General features: G+C 33.8%; 1 protein-coding gene across 1 annotated transcript; it reads right to left on the bottom strand.

Annotated features, from left to right (window-relative positions):
- Positions 1,125 to 11,315, bottom strand: LOC109709836 (phosphate transporter PHO1-3-like). Its single transcript, XM_020232176.1, has 14 exons — positions 10,803 to 11,315; positions 9,896 to 10,184; positions 8,657 to 9,095; positions 8,162 to 8,210; positions 7,986 to 8,057; positions 7,103 to 7,232; positions 5,353 to 5,473; positions 4,598 to 4,853; positions 3,445 to 3,549; positions 3,227 to 3,271; positions 2,810 to 2,962; positions 2,019 to 2,297; positions 1,785 to 1,921; positions 1,125 to 1,251 (listed from the first exon to the last, which is right to left on the bottom strand). The coding sequence occupies exons 1-14, from the start codon at positions 11,043 to 11,045 to the stop codon at positions 1,164 to 1,166; spliced, it is 2,406 nt and encodes an 801-aa protein (XP_020087765.1). The 5' UTR covers positions 11,046 to 11,315; the 3' UTR covers positions 1,125 to 1,163.

Genomic DNA, 11,522 nt, shown 5'->3' with positions numbered 1-11,522 from the left:
TTTATAACTTTTCGTCATTATTTACATATCGCTTAGGCGACAATATTTGGCGGTAGATATATAAGGGGTGTTTGAGACTAGGGATGCAAATGAAGTGGATTCGATAAGCAGATTCAAGACAAGTAATTTTTTATCTTCTTTTTTGACTCCATTTTACTGCTTCAGTTTGGGTAGATGGGACATGAACTGGTTTTTGATGGATCATGGCGAATCAAAAGAAGAAAGCGATCCTACGCCACTTGTTCCATTTTCTTGGTGGATCCAGGCATCTTATCTTTTTCTATATCTTTGGTTCATATCTGTCCCATTCGAGGCTGATTGGGACGGGAGCTACACCAATCCAGATCCATTTGCATTCCTATTTAAGATATCAGACATGTTTGACGGACTCTAACTCGAGTTAAAAATTATATACTTAACACTATCCCTCACGCAGATAAAAGGATATGAAAGGAACACGAAATTGACGGGTGGATAACCCATCGAACTTCAATATGCGGATTTAACCTATAAAAGGTGGCGAAAGTGGAGATTTAACTCGTGACTTAGATAAAAGAAGGGATATAGTTAGCACTAACATCATGTACTAAAAAAAATTTAATTTTACTATCCAACTATTTAATTTATTTGATTTGAATCAGTCAACGATATTTTGACTTTAAAATATGAGTGAATCGTTTATTTTTAGATATTTAGTCAGTATATTTCATATAATTCTTACAATTGTAAATTTATTAAAATAGGTAATCAGCTTAAATTTTAAAGTCAAAAGCACTGCAAATTGAAATTAAAGTCGGATAGTAAAATCAAAATTTTGAAAGTCATTGCTGTTTATATGCATGAAAAAGTGGATCAACAAAAATGAACAAGTGATGCCTTTTTTCCATTATTTATAGCACCAAGAATAAATCATTTGTATACATAGTATTTGATACACTAGTTTCTTAACATCAAACTACAGGGCATAAATTTCTCCTTTTCGACGCTCGGATCCGCTACGAATCTCCGATCACGAAACATCGATCGAGCTCAATCCTGTTCCACTTCATGAAAAGGCAATGGAACAGTTTTCACTGCCCTAAATTTTCCAGCATTATTCAGATGCTCATTCTCCAACCTAAAGNGATCATGGCTTATTGATCAAGCTTATATTAAGTGTTCTCTCAATCCTGTTCCACTTCATGAAAAGGCAATGGAACAGTTTTCACTGCCCTAAATTTTCCAGCATTATTCAGATGCTCATTCTCCAACCTAAAGAAAAAAAAAAAAAGAAGAAAAAAATAGTACTTGATAGAAAAATAAAAGTAAAATGGAAAAAAGAGACATGTTACATTGATTTAGAGAATTTGACATACGTTTCCGCGCAATTTTGATCTCTATTATCAGTTTTAGGCTAAATTACAGAAAAGCTTCCTGTATTCCTCTTTGACTTTTAAAAATCTATATTTTGCTCCTTTAAAATTTCAGATATGTTTTCAGGGGTTACGGTATTAATGGAGAGGGCAAAATGACCAAATTGCCCTTACTTTTTTTATAAGAAAAAAAATAATTTTTTAATATATTTCTGTCATTTTAAAGGATATTTTCAGTGTAAATTATAAAAAATTAACGGAATAGTGATGGAACCTTGAGGGAGGAGGGTTAAATGCAATAATTTGAAATTTTAAGGGGGCAAACTATAGGTTTTTGAAAGTCAGGGAGGGAAAGTAAAAAAATTGATATTTACAGAAAGATTTTTCTGTTATTTAGCCTTAGTTTTAAGTCGAAATTTCGAATATATATACCTATAGAAATTCCACTGTCCGCGCCGAATCACCTCAAGAGCTGCTAGGAAAAGTGAAGTAACCCTAGAATCCAAACTCCCAAAATTTGGGTGTACAACTGTTTGTAGCCAAGCAAGCCTCAGCAAAAGATTTAAACCCTGCGAAATTCGAAATGTAGCTTTTAGAAGACGAAATCGGTAGTTCGCGACATGTCATGGGCGAAATTTAAAGATGAAAAGAATGCGCCGCACGTACCATCGACAAGTAGTACACGAATTTTCTTCGGAGGATGAGATCGTTCCTGAGCCAGGGGTTCTTCGAGTCGAGTTGGAGCAGGCCCCAATCCTTAACAAAGTCCCAATACAATTGGTAGATCGTCGCGGCGCTCGAGACCCCGACGACGAGCGAGAGCCATCCGATGCTCTTCTCCTTCTCGTAGGCCACTTTCGCGCCCGCCGCGAGCATGGCGGACACGTACTTCCCTAAGTTCACGAGGTGGCTCGTCTCTCCCTCGTCGAACCACCTCCTCGCGCACTACATCGCATCGAAAATGATTCATCGTTTCAAATTGAGTTCTCCCGCGCGGAAAAGAGAATGAGGCATTCACATACATATACATTCGCAAAATGCACAAACTATAAAGTGCGAAATAATACGAAACAGCCGCTGTAATCTACAAGTTTAAGCCGGTAGAGAATAATATTTAAATAATTTCACATTTGACGTTCTCCCTCACGTCTGGGCTCGAGACTTAAAATAATAGTGTTAGGAGTCTGGCGCGACTCGAACTCAGGACCTCCTTTTCTGATACCATATTAAATAATACGAAACAACCGTTATTCTCTAACAATTTAAACTACTAAAAAAACGGTGTTTAAATATTTTTATATTTAACGTAAAGTACCATATATACAGAACTCCAACTTGAGTAATTCCCCCATATTTAGGGTTTTTGCAGGGGTATAAACATAAATATGTGATACCGCAGGGGGTATTTTAGTAAATTTGCTAGAATGAAAGGGAATGTGTGTGCAGGATCAATTAACCTGCATGGCTCTCCAGTAGTAAGGTAAGAAGGACACAGCATAAGCTAAGTCCCTGAAATGTTTAGCTCTCATGCAGTATCCATAATCTTGTGTCTTGTAACTCCCAGTTATGTAGTAGCAAGCCAAATATTCGAGACTCCGAAGCATCGGAACCTATTTCCGCAAAAAAAAAAAAAAAAAAAAAAAAAAGAAAAAAAAAAAAAAAAAAAAAAAAAAAGAAAAAAAAAGAAAAAAAAAAAGAAAAAAAAAGGAGTTTAGTAATTTTTGATCCAATTTGTTTGTATCTGATCTTATAATATAGAGCTAGGCTTCTACGCTTTCGAAAATACGGAGACCTTCATACTTTAAAAATAATGTTTTATACTTTTTAATAATATATGAGAAATTAATTGCCCAAAATAGTAATATGATGAGTACCTGACTACATAGTTGATCAGCCATGAAGAAATCAACCATAACAACCTGCAATTACAAAGAAATTCACAAACAATTTTGCAACTTAGTAATGATAAAAAAATATATATATATTCTCAAATTTATTCAATAATCTTTAATATATAAATCGGCATATCGTTCTCTATCAGTTGAAGCTTTTAGAGAATAACGATTGTTTCGTATTATTTCACAGTATATACCTTGTACAGAGGAGACAAGATGATGTTTCTTAAGATTCTGAGGAAGCAATAGCGGCTCGACCGATAGACGATATTGAAAGGGCATACCAGCAACATCAGGAACATCTGCAGCAATTCAATCCATAAGAATAGCATCTCTCTTTTTATTGCTTCTTTATTCCAAAACAATTTGTTTCATTTGATAGAAGAATATATAATATCTCCACTTTGTTCATTGGAACATATTCTAGATTCCATTTACATATTCCAAAATAAATATGTAAAGAACTTATTCTATTATTAAAGATACTTAATTTGTGTTAATGTCACCTCAACTCTTCAAACCTTTGAAATACATAATCTTTCAAAATTCATCTTGACATTATGAAAATCACAAGAGCACATTTTGAAGAGTATTTACGACATTTGCGTGAGGAGCAATTGCTTTTGTACCCCTGAAAAGTTTTCGACTTTCTATTTTACCCCTATTAGAAAGCTAATACTAAAAATACCTTTTTAATATTCTAAGTGATTTCAAATATACTCTTGAGTTAAATTTTATTAGTAAATCACTAGGAACAACCGTTATCTCTGTGAAGTTACTATTTTATCATTTTAAATATATTTTTCTACCGTCATCAACTTTTCTTATTTGTTCTTAAATTAGGGGCAAAAGAATTTTCACTTTTTGTCTTTTTCAAATTTACCTTTCTACTGTCACTAACTTTTTTTATTTATTCTTAAATTAGGAACAAAAGAGGTATTTTGACTTTTTTTTTTTAACTTTAGTAGAAATTTAACCTGGATTTAATCTCAGATCACTTAATGGGTATTAATAGCAGGGTTATTTTTAAATAACGAAAAAATATACGAGAGGTATATTTGAAACATAAAAGTAAGGTGTATATAAGATATTTCAGAAGTGTTAAGAAGTGTATTAGATATTATCCCTATATCTATATATATTTATATATATAACTTATCTTAATTTCACTTGAACTCTTCAAAACTTTGAAATACATATTCTTTCAAAATTCATCTGGTAATGAAAATCAGAAGCACATTTTGAGGAGTGTTTACGATACGAAATTTTAAGGCATTTTTTTCTAAAAAATAACTTTTGTAGATGGAGTATCTACAAAATTTTGAAGTGCACAAATGCTGGATCTCATACCAGGAGCAAAATGCCGGGGATCGCCTGCGCTCGAGTCGACGACGAAGAGTGCCCCTTCACCGTAAGCGTCAAGTGCGCGAACATCACGCCCACAACTATCGTCATCGACGCGGTGCATATCAGGAACACATCTCTGTATTTGAGCTCCTTCGTCGGCGCGAATTCGAATATGAAGCTGTAGTTTATCCGCGCCTTGCGCCACATGAATATGTTGCATCCGTAGAGGAACAAGTGCAGAAACAAGAGGCTGAACATGCTGCATCAATCAAATATACAGCAGTTCAAGTTACATAGGAGAGTCATCTACAAAAGTATTAAATAGCAAATATAATCCTACAGAACTTAAGTTATCAGATTTATCCCTCCAAAAGTGTTACCAAAATTAGATATGATCTTTTTCATCTTCTCCTCTTTATCCGTGGCGCCTACAGGTACTATGGCAGAAGGCGAGGAGAGAGAAAAAGAAAAATATCTTTTTGCAGGGACAAATTTATAATGGCCAAATAGTTATTTTACGCATCCACGATTAAAAAAAACTAGCTGTGAAATCAAACGAACCGGAACTTTCGGAGGCACATATTTGATAATTAACCAGAGAATTTTCGAAATAATAGATTTGATAAATTAAGTTTTGTCCGAATATATTTGCTATTTAATATCTTTACAGGAATCAGAATAAATTATTAATCGTAATTATTAATATGACTAAAATTTGATCCAATTAATTTTATGTATACTAGTTATAGTAATAATACCTAATAACAGGATACACAGTTTCCATGTAGATTGAGTCGGATTGGCGAGTGTACATCCCCGCTATGCGCGCCATAATGCAGTAACCCACCAAGAGCGCGACGAAGCATCCCGTAAATAGTCCTAAAAGTGAGCAAAAAAAGAAAAAAAAAAGAAAAAAAAAGATAATGTAATAGATTGATGTATTGTTTAGTTTATGCCATTGTGTTTAGAGATATCAACGGGTCGGATTCGGGGCAGATTTTTAAAAATCCGAACCCGAACCCGAACCCGACGGATTTTAAAAATCCATATCCAAACCCGAACCCGACTAAAAATCCGAAACCCGAACCCGAACCCGAACCTGAAAATTTGAACCTGAAACAATTATTTCTTTTTTCAATATTTCAAAATATATTATATTAAATTTAAATTTTTAAAATACAAATTCAAATATAACATCAAATTTTTATATATATATTATATATAATACAAAATAAATTCGGGTTCGGGTCGGGTTCGGGTTCGGATCGGGTACAATCAAAATCCATATCCGAATTCATATCTGTTGGGTTTTTATTTTTTATATCCATATCCAAATCCATATCCATATCCATCGGATATAGTCCCCCATTGTCATTCGGGTTCGGTTCGGATAAAATTTCGGGATCCATACCCATTGACATCCCTGTATTGTGTGTGAAGTAGAATTTACGCAATTCTAAAGGCTAAATTAGAGAAAAAAGGAAAAACTTCAAACCCCCCGTAGTTTCGTAGTTTCTCATTTTGTCCCCCTTGGTTTAAAATATACATTTGCCCCTGTGGTTTCTTTGTTCTCTTTTTCTTTCAATTCATTATTTTTTTCTTAAATTACTGATAAAGTTAAAATTAAAGGATACTAAAGTGAATATTTGATAAATCTAGATGGGTATCTGAAGTTTTTTTGTATATAATTTAATGAAATATTAACGAAAAAGCTACCGAAAAGATAAAAACGAAACCACATGGGGATAAATTGATATATTTTAAACCACAGGGGGACAAAGTGAGAAACTACGAAACCACAGGGGGGTTTTTTGAAGTTTTTCCTAGAAAAATTTTTTTATAATATATTTTTTTAATTTTTTTAATTTTTAAAAATTTATATTCTATCTTCTTAAAATTTAGAAATATTTTCAAAAAGGTACGATATTAATAGAAAGAACAAAATGATCAAATTACCCTTACTTTTTTTATAAAAAAATATTTTTTAATATATATTTCTGTTATTTTGAAGAATATTTTTGGTGTGAATATAAAAAATAGACGGAATATTATAGAACCCCGGCGGAGGCGCTAAATACAACAAGTTGAAAAGTTGATAAGATAAATATAGTTTTTAAAAGCTAAAGAAAAAAGAAAAATAAATATTTATAAAATTTTTTTATTATTTAATCAATTCTAATATATATATATATATATATATATATAGAATTAGGCTGGAATACTATTAATAGTAAAACACTCTTTTTGCTATCAAGTTTTTAACCCTTGGATGAAAAATTGTAGGGTCAGGATGATATTAGTCAGTTAGAGTTGAGTGGTCCCCCTAGGGTTTAGTGGTTCCCACTGGGTTATAGTATTTAATCCAATTGTTAGAAATAATGAAAAGAGTTGATCCAAAGGCTAAAAAACTGATAGCAACAATGGTATTTTGCTACTAATAGTAGCCCAGTCCAACTCTCTCTCTCTCTCTATATATATATATATATATAATTTTAAAAAAATGATTACCGATGAAGAACGTGACCCCGTGCGATTCTTTGTGCTGATGGGGGTTAAGATACTTCATGGCCTTCCTCTTGTCATCTTCGGCGAAGTGTTTGACGAACAACTCTTCCACCTCGTCCATTAGTTTAATGGCCTGTTCATTTTTTTTTTTTTTTAATATTGATTAGTGACAAATATAAATTTGCTAAACATGGATATAGATGATAGTATTACTGTGAGACCCCATATAGCCCTATATATAACATATAATAGAATTAGAACTCTGAACCCGGTTTAAATATTTTGGATGGTGTCTAGAGGACAGGACTAATCCTAGGATGGATGACCTTCTGAAAAGTGGAGCGTCACAATTACTATGCAATAATATGTTATTCATTGATGTTACATATGTTACATATATATGAGTCTGGCTACTGTACTTTTATGAGTACGATCGTTTTCGTACTTATAAGTCGTTTTCGATAATAGAACTTCTGAATCGATGATCGATCCATACTGTTAAATATGATTTAGAGTATTTAAAAGTTCTATTGGTCAAATTTTATAATTTTTCGACATTATTTACCTTACGATCAAAAGGTCTCAAAAGTAACAATCTTTAACGGGCGGCATAGGATACTTGATAGAAAATTATATTCATTATCTCGATAAAGATCAATAACTCCAATCTTAAATTGGAGAATTCGATTTGACTGTTCATTTTATGTCCACTTGATGAATATTGTTATTATAATTAATTTTGAAAAATTACTAAAATTTTTTTTTCTAAAAGTTTCAAATGTTCTAAATCATATTTAACGGTATCAATCATCAATTCAAAAGTTTTATTATCGGAAACGACTTATGAGTACGAGGGGCTTTATATATAATGTAGAGATCAACTTGCCTTGTCTGAGCTATTGAAATAGGAGCTCTCCACTACTTTAATATATATTGGTAGAGCTTGTTTTCCTGTCACCTGAGATATGTAATATATAGTAAAAACTAAGTAAATACTTTGTGAACAGTTATTTCAAATTAAATAATATTAGCAAGTAATTAATGGGGATAAAAATTGATGACCTTGTCAAACTTCTTCATAATCTTCACAAAAGCCAACATGTTCAGGTTCCTGCAAAAAATTTAGCCCAAACTATATAAAATTATTCTCGATTTACAAGATTGAATCGAACCAAATCAACCGATCGAAATTAGTCGGTTTGATTCGGACCGAACAGTCACTAAGCGCAAGACAACGCTTTGAGGAAGCGTCCCTATAATATAGTAAATACCAACACTTCAAAAAATGTCGTCATATGAACACTCTATTGTATCAAACCAGCTTATAAATTGATAAACTTTGCTATTATTTTCAATTTTTTGATGCTTTAAAGTATCAGAATATATGTTATCGACGCTTGGCATAAGTATCAATACGTGACGATTCTTCATTTGCCGACGCTAGACTATTATTGGAATACTTTTAAATGTAAATTTTCTTGTAGTGATCAGTACTCGCGCGGTATCGATCGATATAAAATAATGTCGAAATCGAGTCCTTTAATATATAGTTCTCACCTATATGTACTTAGGTATCCTAATCCTTTGTACAACTCAATGAAGGCCCCTCTAATCATCTTCTCAGCATGGTGGAGGTTGCTTTTGTTGATCTTGAGCTTCTGATCCCCCTCATTGCCACATTTCTTTGATTGGCTCACAAGGTCCTCCCACACCAAGTAAGTGAGAGCTGAGAAGGTTCTAGAAGGTGTGGTGAGGGGTATGTTTATCCTCAGGTTCTTCCCTTGGCAACTTATTACCCTCCCTGAGAGGCTTTTTCTGAGCTTCCCTTCCTCCCTCTTTGGCTTCATCACAAGCCTCCCTGAGTCATCTAGCCTTTGATGAGAGCTTGATAGTATGTTCTCTGTTTGGCCACTACTATTATTCCTTTCAAATGCTAGTGTTGGGCTCTCTTGGACTTGCTCTTCTTCTATTGTTGGGCCCCTCGCGGATCCCTCTTCTGTTCTCATTTAAAAAAAAAAAAAAAAAAAAAAAAAAAAAAAAAAAAAAAAAAAAAAAAAAACAGCATTAGATTAAGGACATAAAATATTTATACCAAAAGTAACAACAAAAGTTTTACTGTACAACGTATCAACCGTCAAAATATACGTACGTATACATATGCATAGAGTATGTAGATCTCCTGCGCTTTTGAAAATACGGAGGCCTTCCATTTATAAGTCATTTTTGATGACAAATCAATTGATTGATCTACACTATTAGAATTATTTAGAAATCAAATTTTATAATTTTTCAAGATCATTTATCAGGTGATCAAATAGTCTAAAAAATTACTATTTTAACGGCCGATATAGTACATCTATAAATTCAACGGTATAGAATAATTCAAACTATATAAAACTTCAATAAAAAAATTCTACTTAATTAACATCAAGAGCAAGATCAATACTTCCGATTTAAAATTTGAGTTTTTTATCACTGTTTTTTATGAAATTTTTATTTAAGTCATTTATTTTGAGACTACTGGTTCAATAGGCAAACAAAGTCAAAAAATTATAAAATTTGATTTCTAAATAATTCCAACACTATAAATTATGTCTAACAGAATGGATTGTCGAATTAAATGCCCCATTATAGATAATAACATACAAGCACGGAAACCACTATACTTCCGTAAGTACAAGAACCTAACCCTACATATGCATATACAATACATGCTATATATATATATATAACATGTATTGTATAGTGGTTAATGAATACTAAGTTATGTACAAGTTAGAAGCAAATTACACATACCAGATGCAAGGGAACAAGAGATGGAGGGATCATCCTTTGATGAACACTTCTCCTTTTGCTGCTTCAGCGCCGCCTTAAGATCGAGGAGAATCTCCATCTGCTTCATCAAAGAGGCCCCTCGCTCCAGGAACTCCTTCTCCTTCCCCTTGTAGAACTGGTTCACCTTGTTCAGCTGGAGGTCGAGCCTCGCGAAGAACTCTTTCGCTGCGTCGGTGTCGGCGAACTGCTCTAGGAGTTCGGTCTCGTACATGTCCCCGCTGCTCGCAGAGCTCGCGAGCTTTTTGTGAACCTAAAAAACAAAAAACAAAAAAAATAAAAGAGAGGAAAAGGAATGCAACACATTAGTTAAAGCAGAGAAAAAGCACAAAAAAGAAGAAAAAATATTGCTGATCTCCAAACTATTTGTGCACACGATGATCAGTACGTACATACATATATACGTACACACATATATATAATATACATGCATGCATACATGTATACATACATATATAATTTGTTTGTTTCCAATTTTTAAAGGGAATATAATTTATTTCCATGTTCCTACACAGGAACCAAGCGAAGCATCCCCAAAATACTGTATATATATATATATATATATATATATATATATTGGATGGACATATATATATATATATATATATATATATATATATTGGATGGACCCCCCCACTCCCTACATGGCTACATACATGCATGGCATGGTTCAATATCTATGTGATGTAAGAGCACTAACACCTCCATAAACACACACACACACACACACACACACACACACACATATATATATATATCATTTAGTGAGTGTAAGAACCAACACAGGTAATGAGAGGGGAAAAAAGAAAAAAGAAAAAGAAGGAAAATATATAACTTTTGAGGTGGTGTAATTAATTAACTAGCTAGGAACCTGTATGACTCCATGATCCTTGTGGCCATGGGAGCTAAAGAGTGGGAGCTTATGCAGTGGTGAGATTAGCCTCTGAGCTATAGAAGGCTTTGTGATTGGCTTGTTAATGGTCCCTATAGTGTTGGGTGGTGCTTCAAGGGGTTGGATCTTCTTTATGTCCTTCTTAAGTTGCCAATAATCAACAAAGGCCTCCTTCCACTCAGGAATGAGTTGCCCCTCAAACTGCTTTGAGAACTTCACCATCTCTCTCTCTCTCTCTCTTTTAGTTCTTATTCTTCTTCTTCTTCTCTTTAATGAGTGTTAACAGAAGAGAAAGGTTTTGGTGGGTGTTTTAGAGGAGACCCATGAAGGAGTATATATATAGAGAATACTTGGTGGTGAGAGATGGAGAAGGATAAGAGGAGAGCATCATTTGAGGGTGTTGGGGGACAGCACATTCTGAGATATACTGAGTATAAGGCCTTGTGCTGATATACTGAGCACCTTCCTCCACTTGCTCATTGTGGATGGATTATTCTCCAAGAAGAAGAGGAGGAGGAGGAGGAGGAGGAAGAAGAACAAGAAGAAGAGGAAGAAGAGGAGAGAGAGAGAGAGAGAGAGAGAGAGAGAGAGAGAGAGTATAGGAGGTGGTGGTGTACAAGAGACTGGTGGAGGTCTAGGGAAGTGGGTGGGAGCCACACAAAATGGTGGGGTGTGTTGAAGGAAAAAAAAAAAAAAACA

The sequence above is a fragment of the Ananas comosus genome, linkage group 5, assembly GCF_001540865.1.
Source record: "Ananas comosus cultivar F153 linkage group 5, ASM154086v1, whole genome shotgun sequence".
Lineage (NCBI taxonomy): Eukaryota > Viridiplantae > Streptophyta > Magnoliopsida > Poales > Bromeliaceae > Ananas > Ananas comosus.
This window is presented reverse-complemented; position numbering and strand designations above follow the sequence as displayed.